Raw genomic sequence first — 25,604 nt, forward strand, 5'->3', positions numbered from 1 at the left:
GTTTAATTCTCTTTTGGTTTATTACTATTTAAAAATCAGGTTTTGTATCCCCTTCTACAGAGGCTTCACCTTCCAACAGAACATACAAAAAATACACACAATAGAAAAAAAAAAGATAGGTAGGTAAGTTGCTTTATACAAACAGGTCCCTAAGAACCCAAAAAGGCTAAAACAGGCTCGGTTTCAATAGAAGCAGGCCCATAAATAGGCAAGAGACTTCATTCAAGTAGGGAAAGAGTCATCCATCCTCACCTAAGATCCTTTCTTGCTCCACTGAAGACAATGGGAGGATTCCCAGCAACTTCAGTAGAAGCAGGATTGGGATTCATCAGAGCCAATGGCAAACTTTCCTGCTCCTTCCCTTCCAAGGCACTGTCTCTTCCATATGGCGTGCAGCCAGGGAAAAATACCAGTTCTCCTGGCTCATCCCACACTCATGTTTCAGTTGTTCACTCTACAAGACATCTAAGAACAGCCTTTTATTTTCTCTCTTCCTCTGGTATTTGCACTAATTGCAGCAAACTTTCAGATTACAACAGTACCGAAGAAAAATTCTGAGCCCAAGAGCAAGGCTTGGTTGATTCCTTAAGAGCCAGCAGTCAGTCTGACAGCTTTGCAGAGGGCATGTAAAATTTGCCTGGAGAAGGCACCAGTTTGTAGACACAGCAGCCAAAAAGGTTTTAGCAAGCATGAGATTGATTTATTATAAAATCACTTACCCAAGGTCACTATGTGACTGCAGGATGCTCAAGAGCATTTATGGCTGCCAGTGGCTGCATGAAGTGACTCCATGGTCCACATGGAACACAGGAGCTGGGAGGGAGTCACTGAACATCAGTGAGATTCCAGTTACCTCCCTCCTTCAGCATATCTCGGCTCAGAGCACTTCCAGGTCTCCAAAATTGCAGTACAATATGGAGGCCACCCAGGAAAAGCTTCGTTCACATAAACCCTGAGAGCAGATCAACAGTGCCAGGCAGTCTTTAAATAAATTTAAATATCACACCTTTCAGGAAAAATGTGGCCAAATGTTTGTTTAACTTTGCATTACATCTGAAGTCAGTGAGGCCAAACATTTGTGACAGAGTTCAGCAACACAACTGTGCAGCACAATATGGCACATCAATGAAACATTGGCACGTTCTCACCCAAAGGTTATCATCATCTCATCTCACAGACAGGAACACAGACAGGAAGAGGCTAGAGATGACACAGGGAGGTAATTCTTGGCAAACAGGCCATCAGTGCCTGCCACCACAGAGAGCACAGCTGTGGTTTTTCACTATGTGCCATAACCATTCCAACCATCACCACAGCCCCTGAGAGCCAGGGCTGCATCACTGCAGTTATGTCCCAACACTCTTGTAACGTGGTGCTTTCCCTTTTTAGTTCTTAGCCAAACAGTTCCTGCTTAGTTTTACAGGCAGCAGCCCTTTGCAGAGCTGCACACATCCGAGCAGGATGCACAGGCTGTGAGGAGGGTGAGGATGAAGATGAAAGCAGCAGGCACAGAACTCTGTGCAGTGCTGGTGCTCTGTAGCAGTGCCTGTGGCTGCAGCCCAGCAGCACTGCCTGCCCCTCCCTCTGGATCTCTGGAACATGCTCCTGCTCACAGGGCCAGGGAGCTGCAGCACATTGGGCTGGAAGCCAAATCTGTTCCCAAGGGCTCATTCACAACAGCTGAAGGATCTTGTTTTGAAAAGGATGTTCAGGATAAAAAAATGTGGCTCTTTCAAGAGACACTGGAGCCTTCCAGAATTTGTTTTCCTTTTAAGTTTTCCTTGTGGGTTTATTTTTTCCCCCCTCTTTGCTCATTTGTTTTGTCTCTCAGGGTAGAATTGAGAGCCTAAGCTCAGAAATTCACTGTGAGCTTCTGCTCCGTTCAAATAAAATTCAGGTATTGTGCCCAAGAAAAAGGGGAGCAGTACTAAGCTGGCTTAATTTACATTTGGGTATTGACAATGCTGTTAAGGTATAATCATAATGCTGAAAAAGCCAGCATATTGTGTTGTTTGGCACTTGCTCTCAGACTTTATGCCATGGTGACAATTGAAAATATTTTATTACTTTTGTGGGTGGTAAAGAAAAACCTTTCCTGTTTCATTACTTAGAATTTTGGTGGCTGTTTTTTACTTTGTCCATTTATCTCTCATGAAACCCAAGGAGAGCTCTTGCTCTCCATTCATTCTTCCAACACTGAAGTCTGGAGTTCCTTTGAAATTTACTTTGGCATCTACTTCCTCAAGCAAGCACCTTAAAAAAAATTAAAGCTGAAAGTGGTACCCCACTCCCGACTCAAGACGTAAGTTTAGATACTGAATTCTAGGAACAAAGATTTAGTGAAAAAACAAGACACTAAAGTTACAACAGAGCCTACAAAATCTAGGTTAGCTTTCATACTAGCAATTCAATTAGTTGAGTTATAGACATTCAGTTACACAGCTCTTCTATTCAAGTCATTCCTTACTGCTGACAGCAGTTGAGGGAGGAACAATAATTTCAGGGAATACATGGGAAATAACAAATATTCCCTAAGTCACTGGCACTCAAACAGGTCTAAAATTGTGACTGGGCATTTACAATTATTCAAAAGATTGGCAGGAAGACCAACTCCACACCATCTTAATAGTTCTAGGCTTTAGAAACAAAAAAAACCCCATCCCCCCAACATATAATACTTTGCCCTACTATAATTAAGGCACTGGATTGAGAGAAGGAAAAATCTGTGTTCAATTTCTGGTTCTGCTATCAATTTCCCATATCATCATGGGCAAATCACTTAGGATTGAGAGCTCACATGCACATTGCCATGTGTCAGGTGAGCCACACTGTTTGCACACATTTGAGACATGACAAATGCAAGATCACATCACCTAATTTAACTAAGTATGGAATAAATTCACATTAAATTGCTTTACCTTGCACTTGTTCAGGATTAACATTTATAAATTCAGGCAACAAAAGCCTGAGAAGTTTGTGCCCTCCCATTTAAGACAACACTTAAGCATGCATGCAAGTGGTTTTTAGTCCTTTATCTTTCACTCATTCTCTCATAAGCATCTATTCCTTTCTTATCTGTCTTTAATATTTAAATTATGAATGAATGAAGATGTTTTCATCATGCCTAATACACAAGGCTTGAGCCTCAGATGAGAAGTTATGGGACTCCTCTAATACAAACAAATACTCCAAGTCTGATGATATAAATTTGCATGAACTGAAGTTTCATTCTTGACATGTGCACCAACTCAAGCATTGGCTTGCAGTCCCTCCAAAGGGGAAGGCAAGGAGGGCAGGGTGGCCCAGATCAGAACTATCATCAATACCAATTAAAAATCAAATGTAATGGCAACAAGCTGCAGCTCAAGGCCTGTTACATATTCCCTTTGAACTCTGAACTTGTGAGGCTGAGTGTTCTGTTTGGATCTGTCTCATGTTCTACAACAAACAGGCATTTCCCCAAGTACAGAACAGAAAGAATTTGCATGTAGATTAAATTACTGTCCAGAATGGAACACTGTGCCCCCAAAGAAGCAAAAAGCACTGAAAATACAGCACAGCTAAAGATCTGCCCAATTTCCTACTGGCAATGGCCTGCAGCAGCCTCCTCCTGTGTTGCTACAAATCTCTCCCATTTACACCAGGATGATCTAGAACTGCCATTTCAGGATTGTTAACCTCCTGCCTGATTGTTTCCCTGTCCACTAGACTGAGAAGTAAGTAGTTTTCATTCAATGTATTCATGACAACTTAGTAAGCATTTTCTTTGACAAGCAGAATACACAGTGGTTTTGAAGGCTTCGTTTTCAGATAAAGGCTTTTGTTTCACCAGGTCAAATTCTGTAGCATTCAAAATTAAATTCTGATAGATACAGCCAAAACTCAACCCACTTGTAACACTAAAGTCAGGGGAACTAAATGTAGGATGAAAGTATTCCATACTCTGGACTTATTGGAGTTGAATTTTATGATTAATGCACCTTTGAGTGCACACAGGAACACTGGGGACAAAAACCTCTGTCTTTCAGCATACAGCTTCAGTTCAACAGAAATTTCCCTTGTGGATTAATGATGAGCTATTAGTAAATCAGTGACTGCAGCTGCATTTGCTAATCCCAACAAGTTGTTGTGCTGACTGGAAAGCCTGATCTCTCCTGATTTGCTTGGCAGCTTACAAGGTTGTCTCAGCACTAGATTTGTAAGGTATTTTAAAATGTTCTGCCACTTTTCTAAGATATTCTGTTTTTACCTGTCTACTATCTTACCAGTACAAGAGCAATTCCATGAAGTTTTAGTTTGTTTCACTGGTTTTTCCTTTTAAATGAGGCTCATACCTATTCCAGGATTCTGGGAGGAGATGACTGGAGAAGAACATGTCCTTCAGTCTCCCAACACAGATTAATAGCAAAACATCAAGTCCACTGCAACATGCTCTCAATTTAGAAAGTGCTGGTGCTATAAAGAGAAAGCCATTGATTATTCATCCTTGATTTATAATAGTAGAGAGCAAGTACAAAAAGTAGCTTCTTACAAGAGGGAATCTGGGTCTTGTAACCCTGTAGAATTTAGAATGTAATTCCAAAATCCATATACTTACAAATGCCTCTCTAATTCTAACACAAAAGCAAATTGGGAATAGCAGTTAAGCATCAGCTGCAGGGTTTGGGTTGGAAGCACCTGGGCAATGCAGGCTGTGGTACAAGAACATTTTGTGCATGTTCACACACACAGATCTCCTGCAGCAAATGAGAACCTGGTCCAAGAGGGTCTGTCCTGCTCCAGCACTGCACTAATGATGGACACAGATATGGTTTCATGGGATGCATGTTTGGTGCAGGACATGGGCTCTCAGAATGGCCTTTTTAGAAACATTCAATACACAAAGCAGTTTACCAAATCCCTCCTTAAACCTTTGCTCAATAACTCTCTCAACAATTGTGATGTAGAGAAGATTCTTCACAGATATGAAAATAAGGAATAAATTCAGGAAACTGTTCTATGTGACTTTGAGCATCAACAGCAGAACCATAATTAAAACTCAGAGTATTCCTAACTCCTAACCCTGTGTTAAACAACATTTATACCTGGGTTTGGTACATAAAACCATGACTAGTTACATGGAAGGAAAGGGAGGGTCAAGAAAGGACATTATTTCTGCACAAGTGGTATTTTCAGATTAAATGGAATGTCCAACAGCCTGGAGTGCAGCTTCTTTGCATTTTGTAATCAATTCTTTTTCAAAGAGATGCTGTTTGCAATTCCTACCTCATTTGGAAAAGAAAGGAGTAACAGTGGCTTTTGCAAACCTGACCAGAGACAGATCAGGAGAGCATGACTGGCCAAAAAGCCCAGCTCACTGAGAATACAGCACAGTGCAGAGTGGGATTCACATTTAATTCCTGCTCTCATTTGCACACCTTTAGACAGGTGGCTAAACTGCTCAAAAACCAGACAAAACGAGGGGATGCAAAGTAACATACTAACTTCTTTAATAGAGTCCAATCCAATTAAACCAAAATCACTCTGAGAACCCCTGGGTTTATTCACACTAAACAAGTCAGTGGTACATAGTGTTAACCCGATAGCTGATCGTGTTCATCCCCTAGGTCCCCACATGAAAAATGAGCACCAGTCAACCAGACTGTAATGGTATTTTTCCTTCCTTTTTTTTTTTCTCTTTTTTTATTTTCATAAAAACTATTTCTTTCATAGACTTAAAACAACCAACTAGCCAAGTTATTAATTATGGTACATCTAAAAAAAAAAAAAAAATCTCATACTAACCCTAATGTGACTGCTGCTTTACGAGTGCTCTGTGTACCGCCTTAGACTGGCTTTTCAGTAGCAATTCACTACAACAGGTCCTAAAATAATAATAATAATAAAGAATTAAAAACCTGACAGCAAGTTTAATGGTCAAAAGTAATCAAAACAACCTGTTCTGAAAGGTGATTTTTCTCAGCAGTTCAGTCCTGCTGCAGCACTCACAGCCTCACAAAGGCAGAAGGGGATCGAATTCTCTCACCTTCTTTAAATGTTTCTGGTTTTAAAAGGACAACTGCATTGTAACCTGCTAGGAACCATGGGGCATTTTACTTAACCTTATATTCAATAATGGGTCTGTTTTTTAAACTTACTGTTTTTCTGGGGGAGTTTAGGGAGGGCAGGGGAATAGAGGGAGAACAAAATCACAGCTCCCTGTAGCTGCAGCTCCCCAGGTGCCTCGGTCACTAGGACTGTCTCATTCTCAGACCAGTGCTGGTAACTCTTGATTACTCTCAAAGAACACAAGGGAAACACCACCAGCAGCCTCTAAAGCTCCATTTGTTTTGGGTCATATCTCCTATTCAAGGCCACCATCTTCTGTAATTTATCAGCTAAAGAAGCATTTTCTCCCTCTCCCCAGTGAAGGTTTAAAGGTGGGGTAGGGCATGAGACAAAGAAGGAAGCTAAAATGAATAAAAAATTCTCAGCTATAGAACCAAATTTCATTATTTCCTCTTTCATTCACAGCATCTTATCATTAGAGCCAGACTGCTGCTTTGCTTTGTTAAGATCCAACTGATCTCATTTCCCCTCTGGCCCCATTGGTTGCTGGTCGACCTCTGGATCCACCAGGGACGATGCAAATGCTGACTGGACGATCTGAAACCCAAAGGACTCCAGAAGAGACATGTTCTGTTGGGGTGAGAAGGGGGATCCCAGAGCAGGACCCAGGTCCCCCAGCGGGCCCCCAAGGGCCCTGACGTGCACTTTCTGTATGTGTTTGTTCAGATAAGACTTGGATCTGAAAAAGCTGCCGCATTCGGGGCACGGGTACTTCTTCTCTCCTTCCACCTCCATTTTGTTTTTGCTGACTGCCAGGTCACACGAGAAGGACCCATTGGTGCTCTGCTTCTCAGGAGTCTTGAGGTCACTGGTGTCAGAGAGGTCTCCATAGGAATCAGAACTCTCAATCGGGTCCGAATGTGAACATTTCTGGCCTTCTACGGGAAAAAGAAAAGAGAAAAGTTTTCAGAGTCTTGGCTCCCAAAGGAAGATATTTAACATGCATTAAAATAAATTAGATTGGTTACCACCTGATCACATGAATGCCTGGCACAACAGAATGATACACACTTAACATCCAATCCCTCACATCCTAAAGCCCTTGAGCACAGGTCCCCTTTCCAACCACCAGGCTGCTATCAGAGCAACAGCTGGGGTTTCATCAGGGATTTGTCATGGCACTGAATGCAGCCATAATGGCTCTCTGGTTCACACAACGCTTCTTGAATCCCAAGGATGTCTCACAATGTTTACACCTCAGACACTACAAAAGGATGGTCCTAATGATGAGTTTTCAACTGTGTAATTCACTTGCACACTTCTGAAATGCTGAAATGTTGATACTTTGGGGGAGAGCCTAGAAACTTCATGAAGTACAACAGGCTGCAGCAAGGTGTGAAGAAACCTGGAAACACTCAGCAAAACAGCAGTGAGCTACTGCAATTTAAGAAGTGCAATTCCATTTAGTCTCAAGGAAATCTTTTCACAAGTGCAACACTGTTAGAAGTTAACTTCACAACCTAAAATTGTTCTATCTTTGAATACTGCAGTGTGAAACAGCAGAGAGTTAGGGATGTTATTTAAGTTATTTGGATATATTTCCTGGCAAAGCCATTGGTATGTTTGGAGTCTTCCCCATTCTCCTCTGGCATTATGCCAAGAAGTTTGTCCACACTTTTTTGCTCAGTGCATGTGAATGAGCGTGAGAAACCCAGACGTGCTCACTAAAGGAGTCTCTGAATACAAACAGCCTGTACCTACTATTAACTCTGAGAGACCAAAGAACCACTTGGCACAACCCAAAAGACAGATTTGCTCTGGACTCAGCATTACAAACCAACAGGATATGCATGAAATCAATACACCACTGAGCTGGAATAAATCTCTTGTTAAGTCAGCACACCACCCAAAACTAAAGGGCTTCTGTAGTAACTCTATCAAGACTTCAACAGACAAAATTACACAACTCGAGCTTTCTGCTGGCACAGTATTTGTTTAACCCAGCCCTCTGTGTCCTCCTGGGCAAGAAAAAACCAGAACAACCATGGCTTTGAAGAATTTTCTGATGTTTCACTTTCACCAGGAATACTGACAGCTCAAACCAAGAAGCAAAAAGCCATTCCACACAGGTAAACACACTGCTTTACTTATTCACAAGTTAAATACTCCTCAGCTATGCTTACAATAACAACTTTTTCTCCCCCCCAGCAAGTTAAATGAATGTCAAAACAAGAAAGCACCGGTACTATTATCACCCTTCACCTCTCCAACACTGCATTTAGAAGTGTAAGTTCAGCTCCAGACAGCTGGCTGCATGTACAGTATGGCTCCTAGCAAAACCAGAAACAGGGTTTGACTGACGCGAGATTCAACTGGAGTGGGACTCATACATTTGCCCTCAGGCAAAATTCAGATGCTGACTGCTCCAAGGAAGAGGGTCGAGATGAACTAACGTGGCTTTTTCAATCTTCCAAACTGAAGAAGCTGCCAAAGCTTCACATACTCTTCTGTGCCCATTTCCTTCCCCTACACTGTTCAATTGGCTCTCCAGTGGGACCTATTACATCCTACGTGGTGCTATGGAATTTCTCTGCATCTCCCTAAGCTTCTCTCCAGTATTTCCCTGTCCTTCCTCCCTCCCCTTTCTCGAGCCCAGCCCGACACCCCACACCACAAAGCCCTGCCCAGAGCAGCAAGGTGAGAGCAGGAGTCTCTTGCCTTTGATGCCATAGGTCCTGACGCAGTGGAACGCTGCTCCCCCATTCGGGATGGACTCCTGGTGCCTGGAGACCTGGGGAAGGGGAACACCGTGGTGGGTTTTAACATGGACCTTTAAGTAGGAGGCAGAGGAGAAACCTAAACAAGATAAAAGGAGATGAGATCCTGCCACCAGCAAAGACACACATCTGCCTTCCCTGCTCTTTCATCTTTCTCTTGCTCCTGCTCCCTATTTTCAAGCTGCTGTTCCACCAGTTCCCTGGGACGTGCCCACGTAGGAGCCCTGTCATCCTCAGGCAGAAATGCCATGCACACTTTTCAGCAGACTGGGTTTGCTTTTTGTTAGTCACAAAGAGAGAGCAGCCTCCTTAAAAACAAATTCTGTGTAAGCAAACCTAGCAGGTGACATGAAACTTTCTGGAAAAAAGGCAGAAGAGACATCATACAAAAAGGCACCCATGTCTCTTCACCATTTTTCTGCTGTTTTATTTATTTTAATTAAAAATGCTTTTGTCATCTGATAATACATTGGAAGATAGTTCCAATTAGTTGATTTTGTGCTGTTAAGATCTGAAGGAATGCTATCTAGTAACAACCCTTGCTGGTTTAGTGTGCTTTCCCCTTAGGTTTCTATAGCACTTATAGTGACTTCTAGAAGGCAGAAAGCTGAAACTATTCACTTTTTAAGGTATACACTTTTGCTCAATAGTAATTTTTGAAAAAACATTTTCTGCAGTCAGCTCACCCTGAGTTTAAAAAAATATACTAGAACTCATATTTTGTCTACAGTTAACAAAAAGTACTAAAAATAAATTTCAGTATTTTTCTTAGCTCTGATCTGTAAGCACCAAACACTGAAAATAAAAACATTTATATCAAACAATTGATTTCTGAACAAACCAGTTTTTGACATTTGTGCATGTGCTTTTTAAAATGTTTCTTTAAGTCTCGTGTCAGTTTTTTTAATGCAATCAATTATCTCACATATACTTTGGAAAGTTTTTAAATTCAACCTCAATATAAGATTTGCAGTCACTACTAGCACATTTGGACCATGTATGAGGCAGAGTTTTAAAGACTTCCTACAGAGGTAAAGCTGCCACCACCAACCAGCTTAATTTGCTGTTATACTTTGAACAGAGTATTATGGCACTTTCATGGTAGAAATATTTCCCACTAACAACTAAAAATACAACACAAGGTTCACCATGGCAGACCCAGAGCTGCAGGTTCCCTTTCTGGAGAGAGAAAACCCAAGCTCTAGATTTTTTTAAACCAATATAGCATTTACAGCACAAGTCCTGGCAAGAGAACTTCCATAACAATAATTTCCTTAAAATATGAGTAGATATTCTACCATAAAGCCATTTTTATACTGATATAACTGCAGTTACACTTGATGATATACAGTAATGTATTAGGAATGCTGCAAAGCAAATATTACACACCTCTCTGGGGTGGATTTTCTGACTGCAGCTCTTAGTTTCAGGTGCTGAATTCAATAATGAATGTGGCTTTCCACTAGATTTCCCTGTGCCTAGCACACAGAATACCCCTCTACCCTGATTTTTATCCAGAGGTTATTAAGAATTATACATACAGGACCTGCAAAGCAAGAGCTCCAAGCAGGCTGCTGAAGGGAAAAGGGGCAGGCTGCTGAGAATGAACAAGAGGGAGCTCCTGTGGGCCCCTGAGCTGAAGATGAAAGTACAGCAAGTAGATACATCACAACTGAAGAAACCAAGAGCACATGGCTCTCTAAATACAATGGAGCAGAATCATGTAAGGATATTATCCTCTGAAATAATGCAAGACCTACCCTACACAAAGTGCTGCATTGAAAATCTCACTGGGCAGCAAGAGAATATATTCTTACAAATACCAAAAATTCACTGTAGCCCTGAAAGAACCAGCCTTTGATTTGACTGGCAGAGAAAAGGGCACAGTGTACAGATATAATGGTGACATTCCACCTGGGAGGTGCTTTCCTTATTTCACACATGTGGCCAATAACCACATGCATGCTGAGATCAACCCCTTTGATGCAGCAATGCATTAAAATCTCCCTGCCAGCCATTAAAAAGGACTACATGCAGGTATTCAGTGTTTTTCTACACCACAACTGACACAGGAAAATCTGAACTTGTAATCTCTGCACACAGGATTTTTCCTGAACTCTGCAGTTCTATTTGGAGAGTACATTGTTTTATAGAATGAGAACTGCTGCAAAGAGTGTTAGCTCCCCTTTATGCACTTGGCAGATGAACATGTGAGTCATCAACTCCCATCAAAACCCTAAGAATGCCAACAGCTTCATGGGAAACTGTTTCAAGGGAGACTTTTGGGGTTGTTTTTATCCTAATTTTTTCCTGTAGCACTTAGGACTGGCCTTTTTATCTCCACCAGCCTTTAATGATGAATGCCTGTCCTAGGAAGATGGGGGTTTACAGACCAGAATAAAAGTCTCTTTCAGAGCAAAGGCACACTAATCCAGAGGATAAAGTGGCAGTATTTTTCAGAGCAGGAAGGTATTTATTGCTTTACTCACACACATCTCTCTACTTTGCAAGACAGATTAGTTCTTCATACCAGAAGAACCAATATTCAAAACATGTATAGAGAAGAAATGATCTCCTTTATACAAATGGGACCTGTCCTCTGATCTCTTAGATAAGGTCTATAAGGAGATAAACTATAGAAATAATTGCAGGATGCTCCTTGTTCAAAAACTGTAATTTGGATTTAACTGGAATATGATGAAAATGTGTCTTTATTTACTGGGCTCTGTCCCCCATTAAATATACAAGAATGAACTCAGTGTGAAAAAAGAAATTCTCATCTGTGATTGGAATATTTACCCTTTTCCTAACTAATTTGATTCTGTGAAGCAAACAATGTGTATGTGTTTGAAACACAATCCCAAACTTGTGAGCTGCAGGTGTCATTACCAAAGTCATTAATCTCTGGAATACCTTGAAAAAGCCCACACAAGCAAATAAAGTCCCTAAGGATGGTAAAAGATTGTGTAACAACACAACAGGACCATGTCTTCTTTATTTAAACCGATTAAAGAGTATTTGTCTAAAAATGTGAGGCTTGAGGATTAGTTTTTAAAGCACATTTTAGACAAATTCTTTAAGAAAAAACCCCCACAACAACCACAAAATACCAAACCAAAAAAGAAAAAGAAACAACCCCTAAAATCCCAGGGGGGAAAAAACCCAACACAAAGCCCCCAGAACCACTTCACTGTTCCCCTGATTTAACAAGATTGAATTGCTTCCATGATTACTCTGAGCATAAAGACCTCGAGTAAGAAAACAACCTGGAAAAAACATCAAATCACAGCTGGTAATTTTACAAATTATACTGCCACATTGTAAAGGAAATAAGTATGATAAACAAATGAAGCACATGACATGGCAAACTATTGCCTCCTGCTTTCTGCCAGGTACTGAGCTCCACCCCATCTCCTGAAGCCATCAAACCTTTGGAACAACCCCAGACACTTCACTGAGGTCCCCAGCAAAGCCTTCAGTCCAGTGGGATAACCTGAGGGAGCCTGAGTCTCTCATTAACACCAGGAATGTCACCTTTCCATCCACTTTTTATTTTTGTTAATGGCCAACATCCAAAATTCTCTCCACAAGCAGCTTGAGCTTGCAGAGCATTCTTGCTTGACAATTACCATATCCAGAGGCTGACAATTACTATATCCAGAACCAGCTAAGTTTCAATTAAAAAATACAGCAGCACATTAGCCAAGGGAAGAATAAACAAAACCTCTGTGCACAAGCACCTCAGCCATGGCACAGCTGTGATCAGGTTACTGTGTGTGGCTTCTGACTGCACCAATGCCTATCAAATAGATATTTTTAATCCAGAAATTTTCCATTAGACTTCATCTTGCCAGGGTCTACAGTTTAAAAAATAATTATTTAAAAAAATGAAGATTATATGTTGATTCTAGAACACCTGAGACTAAAAATTCTGCTGACATTGATTATAAACCTATAATCAAAATTTACAGCATAAAACAATAAGTTTACAACACAACTGTTTGATAAATCCAGTCTGTAGCTTACCCTTCCTATGAAATTTAACACTTCCTATGAAATTTAACATTATTCATTATTCATAATTACATTTTTTAAATCCTGATGCAAACTGAAATTCACAGCAGACAATTGTGACAACTCCCATAAAATACACAAACTGGAAGAAGAAAGTAGTTGCTTAAAGTTTGCTGTACAACAGGTTCCCTATCCTTCTACAGAGAAGTATAGATTTTATTTAAACCCCACTGTACATTGAGACTTGTAAAATGTGAATAAACCACTTAGTCATGTTATTGTTTGAATGCCGGGTCTGTCTTTGTCACTCTGGCTCCATTTCCAAAGAGCTGCAGTGACATCCAGTGGTAGTTAAGTTGAAATTCAAGCTTACCAATCGTGCAAACAAGACAATTCCTCCCAACCCATCCGAGTTTCTGTTTGGCACAATGTTCAACGGGAGGAGAGCAGGACAGCACCTGATCTCAAACAGTATCTGCCAGGTGGTTGCCACAAAAACAATCAGGATAAGCTTAAACTGATTTTCAGAAGCCAGGCCTTCTGAAAAGGAGGGCAAGCTTCATTTCACACCATCTACCTGGAGCTTCAAAACATGAAGATTTCCAACCCAGATGCCTTTTCCATGCACAGATAACATCACTTTCAGGATTTATGGATTGTTTAACTAGAAACACCTCCCTTGCAATTTAATGTCTCATTACTCTTTAACTCCACAAGCTCCCTGTACAGCCTGCACATTAAACACAGAAGAGCTTTATTTTCTCAAAGGATTTCACCTCTCTTAAACTAGAAAAAAGAACACATGTCAGGAAAAAAGACTCACCAGAACAAACAAATCCCAAAACACAGCAGCAATCTCTTCTAACACCTACTAGCTACATATAACCTGTGTGAGCCAAAAAGGCATTTTCAAGTTGTGAATCAATCCCTCATAAAAAAGACACCAATAAGTCAAAATAATTTTTCCAGCTTGCCTTACATCCCACAAAGCCTAAATTTCCAACTCTCTCCAACTGAAAAGCACCACAAAAAGATGGGAAAGCTTCACAAGCTCAGTCATATGGTTTAGTTTTACATAGTGCTGCATGGAGCAGGGAGTTGGACTTGGTGATCCTTATGGGTCCCTTCCAACTGTGAAAAGCTGTATTTGTACAAATAAAGGTGAACCACATTTCTAGTGCTCTTTACAAAGTATGTTTTAGAAATGTACATTAGTACAAAGCAATTAAGAGGGAGAAGCAGCTTGACTCTATTGCACCAGGAGGTTAAGTAATACTTAGTAACACAATGTAGGATTCATGTTCAGTGTATGATTTTCAACTTCATGTGTATTTCAAAGACACAAAAACATTCTTCTTCCAAACTGACTGTAAGGGCTCCAGTCTAATCAGGTATAGGAAAAAGATAAGATGATGTATGTTGAACAGCAAGGCAACTTACCATGTTTATTGTAGAGGGATCTGGCTATTTAGCAAATAAAATTTGCTTCAGATTTAAACTGTGTTTCTTTGGGAACTATCTGCCATGTGAAAAGGCCAGACCTGTACTCCATCAGGGTTAAGGATTCAATGGGAAAAGCAGAGTATGTGCACAAACAGGGTCCAACCTCCTCCTGTTGCAGGGAGTCACGCAGCCTCACAGCTCCCCTCGAGTGCAGGCCCATCCCAGTGGAATTAAACCCCAGTTTCTTCATTACCTCGGTTACAGATAGTGCAGAAATTGCTTGGTCCTTCACTGTGCTTCTTCAAGTGATCTGCCATGTATGCTGCTCTCAGGTACTTCCCACACACCTGGCACGGGACCTTGTCCTCATGACACGCCAGGTGCGAGCGCAGCCGGTCCCGAGTGGCAAAGGAAGCATTGCAGGTCTGCAGGTAAAATGAGAACCATGTGACTCATCAGCTCTGCTAACAGCACTGATATTGCTGGATAGATTTAGTATTCTTTAGAGTAAATACCTTAGATATTGTGCAAACACAAAAAATGACATGATGCACAAGGCATTTTCTTCCAGATAAAAAATTCACAACACCAACACGTTGCACAAGTTGTAATGGTACCACTCAAAAGAATTAAAGCAGCAAGAAAACAGCTCTGACACACTACAGACAGTAAAACTTACTCCAAGATAGATTTGTAAGGTTTTAGCTCCTTTCTGAGGATGAAGATACTAAAGTTTTAAGTAATATTTAACAAAAGAAATAGCAGAAAGCACTTTGCTGTGTTTACAAGAAGTTCTGCTATTTCACTGAGCCATTACAATCACTTTAAACCACTCAAATGTCCTCTCTGTCATTTTCCTCAATTCTACTCTTTGATGAGATAAATCTAACTTCAGTACACAGAATTCTTTTGGAGTGTGAGGACATACAGCACAGGATCCCAGAATTATCTGGGATGAGGGTATGACGAGAGACAGTGGAGGAGCCATCCTGGTACCCACAGCAGCACTGCACACAAGCCATAGCAGTGAGGCCTCAAAACTGAGCAGGTATCAAAAGAACTGCATGACATTGCCATCTGTTTTAACTTACCCCTGGTCAAGGCATCATATTCCACTTACTGCCAAAAACAAGCTTGATTTGGCATCAGATAATATTGATTCTCTTTGCCCACTTTCCAGCTGAAATCTGCATGGTAAATGGAGGCTCCCTCCCATTTGTCTAACCCCAGCAATGGGCAGGCAGGCAGGCTGTGCCCACAGCCTGTTCTAGCAGCCTGCAGGTTCTGAAAGGCTTGCTCTGCCTCTAAGGTGTGAGAGGAAATAAATCACCAGCAAAATGCTGCACAAGGGATTAGGGTTATAGTCTAAACCATTTCACAAGTGCAGGAGGAGAAACAAAAGCAAACACACATCAGAACAACCAGACCAAGCCAGAGCAGTGACATTCAAGAGTGTACAGTGTTTTGTTTATACCAACTTCATATAAAATATCAGAGTTTTAAGAGATATAACCAGAAACCCCCAAAAAATAATATGAGGCTGCTCACTGTCTTGGGAACTGGGTATTAAGTTGTATTTTGAAATATCAGTGTGTAATTAAACCACTGTTTCAATAGAAAAAAGACTTGTTAAAGTAACAATCTTAGTAAAATTCCAAAATTATAATTCAAGTAAGTGGAATTGATAATACAGAAGAGAATAATGTAGTTACATAAAATTCAGTTAATCAAGAGCTTAATCCAAAATCCACTGAAGGCAGCTGAAAAGCACCTATCAATTTACACAGGCTTTACACCCATTCCATCCTGTGAGATGCTTAAGTGTGGAAAACTCCCATGGAGCTGAGGCTGCTCTGCAGCAAGTACAAGACTTAACACCCCAGAGGATCAGGACTGAATGAAATTGCAAGGGCAACAGTAAAATTCTCTGGATTTCTGTGACATACACCGTTTAACTATGCCCACCAGAAAAAGATTTCTAAATGACAAGTATTGAGGTTTAAGAGGTAAATTCTTAAACATGAAAGATTTCCTTTGTAATCTCAGTACACAGCGCTGAGCAAAACAGGTGCAGCTTTCACTCACTAAAGTGCTCTTAGAGGTAAGCACTCCCTTAAGGCAGGATTGCAGCACTAATCACTCTGCTGGGTCTCTGCTAGGGATGGATGACCAGAGTATCACCAATGACAGCCACGAGGTTCATCACCAACAATTCTAAAGCTGTGGAGCCACAGGCAGGTCCATATCCAGCATTGGGAGTGCTTTAGCCAATGAGAAGCATTGAGACAAATCACATAAATACAGCGATGCCAAAGTAAAACCAAAGCTATCCCACAGTGAACTTAGCAAGTTGAAAGCTTAGGCAAAAGCAATATAATCATTTCTGTGTTTGATTTCTCACTGTTGCTGCTGAGTTGTGTAAAGCTCACCTTTGGATAAGCTATATGATAAATATATCTGCAACAAAGCTTCAAAACAATAATTAAGTCCAGTGGAGAAAGCAAGAACCAGTTTAGCTGAATCATAACAATGGGAGACAGGACTAGGGTTAAAGAAAATCCCAAAGTTAATATTCAAATAGTTAATATTTATAAAAGGTATAGAGAAAAAAAAAAGTTTTATTTTATGACAGATGTGAAGTGCTAAATGAGTGCTAAGTATTTGTCATTAATTGTTAATCATAGAAGAAAACTCTCCAGTGCTTTCCTATCAAACATTGCACAGGTATATAAATAGATCAAAAAGAATATATAAAGTTTAAAAAAACATTGTTTAAGAAATACCTCTTGAAGTTTCAACTTTTCTATGGATGTGGATGTCTCTGAGCTTATTCCATGGTGGCTGCCATTTTCCTGCTAATAGGCAGGAAGTAAGAGAAATTAGGACAGGAAGAAACTCATTCTGCATTGAAATCAATGGGATATGCACTGGACTTGGGATGCCAATTAGGTTGTGCTTTCATTTAACCAGCATTTTTAATTTTATTGAATTTGCCTGATGAACAACCTGTCTTGTCTCTGGGAGGAGCAAACTTCCATTTTCTCCCCTTGCTCTTTCATGTGCACAGATTTTCAGATCAGTGCTTGCTCCCAGACCGCAGCCTGACGTTCACACGTGGCTGACAGCTCCGCCCCATCCCGAGGGGTCAGAAACGGAGCTGCCCCACGCTGGCCACAAAACTGACTCACTCCTCCTCCTGTAGCCAGAAGTCAACTGTCAGACTGGGGAAAAAGCATAAATTCACCAGTGCAACAATCCAGGGGAAAAGATCCAGAGTGCCTTTTACCTGGACACCAAAGCAACTCCTTGGATCTGATTTCTCAGCTGCTTTGGCTCTGTGGAGATCCTCCCTAACCTGAGTCTACATGAACAGCAATGCAAAAGCTGGAGTCAAGGCTTTGGCATCAGGTGCTAGAGGTGCTGGAAGTTGGATACTTGTGAAAGATCTGTGAAGCACAGCTGTTATTTCAGGGGGATGAGTGCAGGATTACAAACTGAGCACTGAAAACCACTGCTGTTGGAGGCATGTTCAGCTTAAAATTGTCCTGTTTCTCATACTTTCATTCACTCTGAAGTTGGGTTGATATCTTCCCACTTTTTGGCACTCCAAAGTGTGCTGTGATGCCACACCAACAAAACATTATATATCACCAGTTTGCAAAGATGTCTAAGAGCTCAGGTAAATGGCCAGTTTAAATCAGAACAGAGCACAAATTTCAAAAATGCCATTACAATAGAGGATGCTGGAGTGCTCTGCTGTTTATGGAGTAATTCTCTTTTCCAGTAAACATAAACAAAGCATGACAATAACAGGAATTTTCAACAGGAACTGAGCAGATTCAAAAAGGATGCTCAATGCTGTTCAGGCTGCTCTCAGGGGGAGATAATTTGCCAAACAAAATCAATGGAAAAAGAGAATGGAAAATGGCAAACAACATGCCAATATTAAGCTGTTTTCCTTCTTGGTGGCCAGATCTTGTGTTAGATACATATAATGGAACAGATGCATAACTGATTATGAGATAATCACAGGGAGAACATCATCAATTTATTCATCACTTTTCATATTTGGAACAAGTTTTCAGTGACTGCATCCCTTCTGTGGTTTCTACAATGTATAGCAGATCTGTGGATATTCTAGAAGACTTTCTAAATCTGATAGGATATTGCAAAGCATTTTCTGCAAAGACACAACAGGTCATTAAATTTTCTGTGCCTTAAGATTCACGAAAAATTAACTCTGTGGGGCTAAGCAATCAAAAATCAAGAACAACCCAAGCCTGAAGGACAATCTCAACTCTGTCTTGATGATTGTAACCTACAGCTGAAATGAGCAGTCTATGCAGTATTATGGCACTTCAGATAACACACAGGAAGAAAGACTGCTCTTGGAAACTGCTATCACAAAACACATGTGTGCAAGGAAATGGAGTTGAGCTTGGCTGTGCCATCTCAGTTTCCATGTTTCTTTACTTCTGAGCTCTTAATGTACCCTCTGATTCACACAGAGTTGGTATTTATTATTCTTAAATCAATGTTAAACTACAAAAGAAATATCAGTCATCAGCTGGCAAAGGACAATTGACAGCTATCCCTGTTATCTGTGAACAATGTTCAGCCAGTGATCTTGGGATCAGCTGGGTGGCTGTTCATGTTGGGATGTAAACACTCATCATCAGTTCACTGTCCCCACACTGAATTCTTTTTAGGAGTGGAATTTTCTGGTTTGTATAAATCTGTAGCCCATAAATCATCTCAAGACACTTGAGCCCATGTCAGGCTTTATGCAGGACAGGCAATTAAATCAGTGTGACAGCTCCATGCCCTGACTTCCAAACGTGCTGGGCTTTCACAGATCACATGGATGCCAACAGAAACCTTTGGATGGCTCCAGCCCTCTGGGAAACTTATCAGGATTCTTAAAATTTCAAAATGTTTGAAACCTCTCACAATCTGAAGGAAATAGAGGTGTGTCAAAACGTGCAACAATGCAGATCAGGAGGCAGCAATCATGTATTGTCTAGCTTCATAAAACGTGGTTAAATATTTTAGAAGAAAAAAATCCTCTAACCTTCACTGTCCTCAAAAGAAAAAAAAGAACAGAGTCTTGATTCAGCTTCTTGAGATAAATATTAAATATTTCTTCAGAAGCCAAGCATGGAGATTGTTAGCCCAACTGTTTTAGAAGCTTGCCCAGCATCTCTCTGATGGCAATGTGTGATGGTGGAAGCTGATTCTCAACTTTGTTTTAATTGATACTTCCAGGCACCTTTTAAATATTTCTATAAATAGATTACAAAGTATCTTCCTTCATTTCATCTTTCAAACCTTATTAACTATAAAAAACTACATACAACATTATGACATTGTACAACAAAGGACATTGTGATGTCATTATTCATATTCTCCCTGAGATAAAAAAGCTCCCAATTTTGCTCAGTGCAATGTTCTGAAGGCTATGCAATTTTAAAAAATAGTATCTTGACATGTTCTGATAATTACAATTTACTAATTTTTTTTAAGTTGTTCTAAAAAAATGAAGTCAGCATTGGAGCCTCCTGATGGCAACAACTGCAATTAAAAAAAAAGGGAGGGAATCATCAGGGACATGGACTCCAAGCCCAGGGGGCTGGGGAAGAGATCCAGGGTGAGACTGGGACAGCAGAGCAGGGAAGAGCAGTGGTGGGAGAGGCAGGAGGACCAAAGCTGTGGGCTGAGAGGGGAAGGGAGGGAGGTAAAGCAGATGTCACTGTGGAACACTGTTCTTCACACATTTATCCCAAATCACAGATCCATGCTATTTCAAAGTTGTCTGCACACATCAATGCAATGCCAAAGATTACCCACAACATCAGTCTAAACCCCTCTGGCTCCTACCTGACACTTGTGAGGTCTCTCTGAGGTATGCACCTGTTTGATGTGTCCATTCAAGTGGTCTGGCCTTAAAGGAAAACACACATAAACACACTTAAAACAAATACTAAAAGTAAAGTTACAATTTTAACACAAAAAAAAAAGAAAAAAAAAAGATCCCAGTGCTGTATCTATGACAACTGTAGTGATTTTAACTTTCCAAGAACCAGATTGCCAACAACTGGGACTCTACCTGGTTATGTACCCTCTGCAACTTGCTAAAAAGCAGCATTTTCTCAGGAAGAAATCATGACTGAATGATCAGAGGAAACAGGAAATACAAGTTATGATTTTCAAGCCTGCATATCCCCATCCAAAATCCTATTTAGACCTTAACAATCAGGGCACTTTGATTGACAGTTGCTGAATATTTGAAAATCACATCCTTTTGGTTTATGTCCTAAACACAGATGTAAAAAGCCAACTTTAAGCACCTCTTGCAAAAAAACCTATCTAAATTCTGTTGCTGTGACACATTTTCCACCTGCAAGATGAAGAAATGCTCCTAACTTACGACTTGGCAGGGAGACTGCACTCATACAAATAAAATAAAGTGCTCTGAACGTTCCCACTAGAAGGTGCAATGGAAGAGCAAATCATTACTGTACAAAGTTAGAGCATTCTTCACAACCAACAAAGCCTGCTCGGAGGAAGAAAGGACTGAAGAGCTGCAGAGTGTCCTGGTGGGAGCTTCTCCTAGCGGGAAGAAAGCTTTTCATTGTATGAGCCCAAAACTGCTTGGAAACAAGTTCTCCACCCTCTCCTCCCCCAACTTCCCCGGCGCACCAATGAGAGGGCACGGGATGGAATTCACGCCCTGCAGACACAAACGAGGCTGGGACTCTGCAGCGGGGCTCCCAAAGGCGCTGCTGCAGCGCTGGGCTGGAGCGGTGTAACCGGACGGACTGGTTGGGGTCCTCTGGGTCCCTCAAGCCCAGCCACCTCACCTGCTGCGCTACTGAGTACAGGAAAGGACACTAAAATCAGAGATCACACTTCAACTTCCTCTGCTGCTCCTAAGAGTGAATACTGGCAGAGCCTCTGGTTTTCATTCATACCTCGGTTTTACAGATACGCAAACGGGTTTGTTGTTAACTTCTGTAACAGCATTCCCGCCTGTTCACGTGAACTTACTGAGGAAAGTGAGAACTCAACGAGGGTGTCTCACTTCCCCTTAATGACAAAAACCTTTCCTACAGCAACAGCAGAAATCTTTAGGTGTCAATAAAAACAAGGAAACTTGGCACACGATCCCGGGGAGCGCTATAGTAAGAAGAGTACGTTCACTTCTAGCCACAGATGAAATTTTCATTTTGTGACCTTCCATCACTCGATCTGCAGTCCTTATGAAGATGCATCCCTAATTACTGCCGATTTAAAAAGGGAGGGGGGGGGGCTACATTTTCATAATTTATTTCAATAATAGAAAGTCCCTCTATCAAAAAGAGAGCAGGGGCAAAATTCCACAATTTACACAGCCTGGTGGCCTTTTGAATTGTTTTCAGATCTCGAGTCCTTGCTTCACGTCAGAGCAAATCAACTGCTGTGGAAAACCGACTGCTGGTTCAGAAATAGCAGAGTACATCCCCCTCCCCCCCACTACTTCTACACTCAAAGCGAGCGGCAAACTTCCAAAAAAGTTTTGAATTCATTAACTCAAGACTATGAGATGTCACTACCACAACTACTGTACCAAACTACTTATTAAATTAGCTCCCACAAACAGCGACAACAAAAAATCAGCAACATTAAATGCACAGATCTTACGTATGTTGCAGGGCAGAAACAGGATCCCCTTCAGAAGGATGCAAACCCAAAGGACACAAAGATCATGTATTAAAAGATACTTGATGCTGCAGCCTTTGAAATCTCACCTCTTCCTTCACATTTGGGTGATAAAAAACATTACGAACTAAGAGAAATGAAGGGAAGTTAAGAAAAAGAAAATTTAAAATGGATACGAGAAAAATAATAATCTTGAGATGTACTATTTTGCACTTCAACAGCACCTTCAAGCTACCTACACATCAGCGATCTCAGGACACTTCTGTGAGGCAGGTAATTATTGCAATACCCATTTCACAGAAGAGTCATTTGAGGCAGAGCCTGACTGACTCGCCCAAGGACACGCACACAGCAACTGCGGGACAAAGCTGGGAACGTTAGCCAGAAACCAGCTGACTGCCAGTTCAATGGCTTAATTACTTTTAAACCCTTCCAAGAGACTGCAGAACAGCATCTCAGAGGAAACGATGGAAGTCTCATTTCTTTAAACATTCTAAAGTGGAACAGTCAAACTACCCTAAGTACATTTCCGAGGGACGGCAAAGTCACCTCCCTAGGTTTCTGTGTCGATGTCCATACAAGCGCCCTCTTACCTGGAAAAGCCTTTTCCACAGCTCTGGCAGATGTAGGGCTTTCCCACAGAGCCATCGTGCGATCGAACATGATAGGACATCCTGTCTTTTCGCTTGAACCTCAAGCCACACACCGGACAAGAGTAAGGCTTTTCGCCAGAGTGTGACAGCTTGTGCCGATTCAGGTGGTACACGTCCCGAAAAATCTTGCCACAGATCTCACAGGCCACCTGTTTCCTCGTCCTGCTTCTTTTCCGAGGTGCGTCGGGATCGTCCTGACCGGGAACACCATTTTCACCCAGCCGTGGGGGTGGGATGTCTATGTAGCCCAGCTGCAAGCTTGTCACCCCGTGTTGAGCCTCGTGCTGCCGAAGACGATTAGCATCCGTGAATACCTTCCCGCAGAGACCGCAAGGCAGGATACCAGCCTCTCGCAGGCCCCCCGGGCTACCAAACATCATGGAGTCCAAGAGATTGGCTTTACGGGGACGCCCTCTGCCCCTCTTGGTGCTTAAAGTGGGGGCACTAGCAGCAACATTCTGGAAGGGCGAGGCCAGCAGTGGTGGGGACAGAGGTCCTGCCACCATGGGCAGGCGGTCCACACCCTGCAGGACAGGCAGGGAGGACTGCGCAGCGGTGAGCGCGGCCCGCGTGGCCTCGTCTTCAGGCATGCCAGCGATGCCATTGCCATTGGGGGCCAAAGCGGCACCGTTGGTCATGTCAAGAGGGAAGCCGAGGTCGGCGGCCCCCGGACGGAACAGCATGATGTCAGGGCGTGCGGGGGGCACGAGGAGCTGCACGTTGGACTGCTTGATGACCTCCTGGCAGATGTCGATCACGGAGCGCATCAGCAGGAACTTGGCGGCCGTCATGAGCTCCGGGAAGCTCTCCAGCCGCACCACGATGCGCGACGTGTAGGCGAAGTCCAGGATGTCCCCGAACACCTTGGAGCTGATGGTGTGCATCTCCAGCTCCCGCCCGCCCCCGGGGGCGCCGCCGGTCGCCGCCGCGGCCCCGCCGGCCGCCGCCTCCGCCGCGCTCCCCTCCGCGCCGCCGCCGCCGCCACCTGCCCCGTCGCCGAGCTGCGCGCTGAACACCGACTCGAAGTACTCGCTGCAAGCGGCCAGCACGGCGCGGTGCGCCGGGAAGCTCTCGTCGCCCACGCGTAGGAGCACGTCGCAGAAGCGGCCGCCGTTCTTGCGCTGCTGGTTGAGGCTGTGCAGCACGTCGGCGCTGTGCCGGCTCACCTGGTAGGTGTAGCAGCCCGCCGAGGGGCCGCAGGCGGCGGCCTCGCTCACCCGCTCCATGGGGGCTGCGCCGCCCCGCCGGCGCCCGCAGGGGGCGCGCGCGCTCTCGGGCCGCCCGGCGGCGCGCGCCGCCTCCTCCTGCTCGTTCCCCGCCCCTGCCCGGGCCGGCGGCGCGCGCGCGGCGCTCCCTGCACAGCGCGAGGGGCTCGCGCGGCGCGGGGGGGGCGAGACAAAAGGCTCGGGCGGCCGAGGCGCGCGCGCGGCCCCGCGAGCCCCGCCCGGGCCCGGCCGCCACGAGGCGCTGCGGCCGCGGAGCCGCGGCGGGAAGGGGCGTGCGCGGCGCGGCGGCTGCAGCCGGGAGGGACGGGGGTCCGGCGGCGGCTCCGGGCTGCCGGCTCCGTCCGTCCCTGTGTGTTTGGAGCGGAGGAAAGATGGCAGCGGCTGCACTTCCTCTTGCACTTTCACCCCTGGGGGGAGGAGAAGGAGGGGGCGATACCACCCCCCCTACAAAAATCCAGCGGGGGCCCCCCGGCTGCTGCTCCCCGACCAAGCGCCGCCGCCGCCGGCCCCGGTCCGGGCCCCGCCCGCTTCGACGCACCCTCACCACCGGCGCCGCAAACTTTCCTCTCTTCTTTGGACGAGAAGACCCCCACCCTATTCGCGGAGACCCCCCCTCCAGCCACTCGGGCTCCCCCCCTGCCCCCCCGCTTCCTGCCCCCCTCCCTCCCCGCATCCGCCAATGCAAGAGCAGCCAGAGCCAGCAGGCCGGCCCCCACCCCGCCCGCCCGCGGGGGCTGGGGGCTGCAGTCTCCCCCTTCCCCAGCACCGATCCTCCAATGCCGAGCCGGCAGCGAGGCCCCCCCCTGCGGCTCACGGGGGTGGTGGGGCTGCGCTCGCCCCCTCCCCCAAATATCCGGGCTGCAGCTCGCCCCCGAGACCCCCCTCCCGCTGGAGAGAGGAGGAGGGGCCGGCGGGGGGGGCTGCAGGCAACCTTCCCCCCTCCCCAGGCGCGAATCGTCCAATGCAAGCCCTCCCGGAGCTGCAGAGGCGCAGAGCGGCCCCCACCTCCTCGGCTCGCCTGAGGAGAGCCGATCCCAGAGGGGCCAGGGGCTGCAGCGCAGACCGGCCTCCCCCCGGTCTTTCATTGCATTTCTCACCCCCACCCCCCGTACGCGATCAACTCTCAGCCTCGCTAGAAGAGCGCGGCGCCGGCATTGTGGGGGAGGGAAGGGGTGCAGCGGGAATTCTTCCAGTGCGAAAATGCCCTCCCCCTGGGAGCGGCTGGGAGGAACGGTACCCGCGGGCCGGGGGCTGCGGGAAGCACGGGCACCTCAGAGCCCCGGGTGCGTCCATGTTGGCGAAGCTGCTCCCGCGGAGCCCCTCCCGCGCACCCGGGGTTCCCACGGCGCCCGGAGCGCCCCACGCCCCAGCGCGGCGAGGCTCCCGCTCCCTCGAGTTACCCTTCCCCGGGCCCAGGTTAAACGCTCCGAAATGCTCCGCCGGATTCACTGCGCGGGGCTGCCTGGACTGTCCTAGTGCTGAATCTTCCCTGTGTGCTCGAGGTCTCTCTATGAAGAGCAGCTATTTCAACATCATCGTTATTCATTTGCGTCTGAAATCTGCTTTCTGTCTCAGAGAGGAATTTTTCTCTACTTTTGAAAAAAACATATCCCCCCCCCCCCACACACATCACACACACACACATTCCCCAAACAGAGTTCTTTGTTTTGTTAAAGACAACGCTTGGAAAAAAGTGTTCAAGGACACTTTTTTTTTTGCATTTGTAACATCAAGCCTAATTAAGA

The 25,604-nt window shown here is 44.2% G+C and overlaps 1 protein-coding gene across 6 annotated transcripts; it reads right to left on the reverse strand.

Annotated features, from left to right (window-relative positions):
• Nucleotide 1: 1 nt before the first annotated feature.
• On the reverse strand, nt 2-24,457 carry PATZ1 (POZ/BTB and AT hook containing zinc finger 1). 6 transcript variants are annotated; one of them, XR_011682005.1, is made up of 7 exons: nt 22,574-24,457; nt 20,160-20,223; nt 17,066-17,137; nt 14,536-14,707; nt 8,767-8,904; nt 5,785-6,986; nt 2-4,455 (listed from the first exon to the last, which is right to left on the reverse strand). XR_011682005.1 is itself a non-coding variant. In XM_071445545.1 (6 exons), the coding sequence occupies exons 1-6, from the start codon at nt 23,857-23,859 to the stop codon at nt 6,568-6,570; spliced, it is 2,151 nt and encodes a 716-aa protein (XP_071301646.1). In that variant the 5' UTR covers nt 23,860-24,457; the 3' UTR covers nt 2-6,567. The 6 variants fall into 6 exon arrangements, 5 of the variants coding, with proteins under 5 accessions (XP_071301646.1, XP_071301647.1, XP_071301648.1 ...); XM_071445545.1 differs by having other exon boundaries at nt 2-6,986; XM_071445546.1 differs by lacking the exon at nt 17,066-17,137 and having other exon boundaries at nt 2-6,986.
• Between the last annotated feature and the right edge of the window lie 1,147 nt (nt 24,458-25,604).

This window comes from Agelaius tricolor, unplaced genomic scaffold (assembly GCF_023055355.1).
Source record: "Agelaius tricolor isolate 1412-34295 unplaced genomic scaffold, bAgeTri1.0.p SCAF_20, whole genome shotgun sequence".
NCBI classification, from domain to species: Eukaryota; Metazoa; Chordata; class Aves; order Passeriformes; family Icteridae; genus Agelaius; species Agelaius tricolor.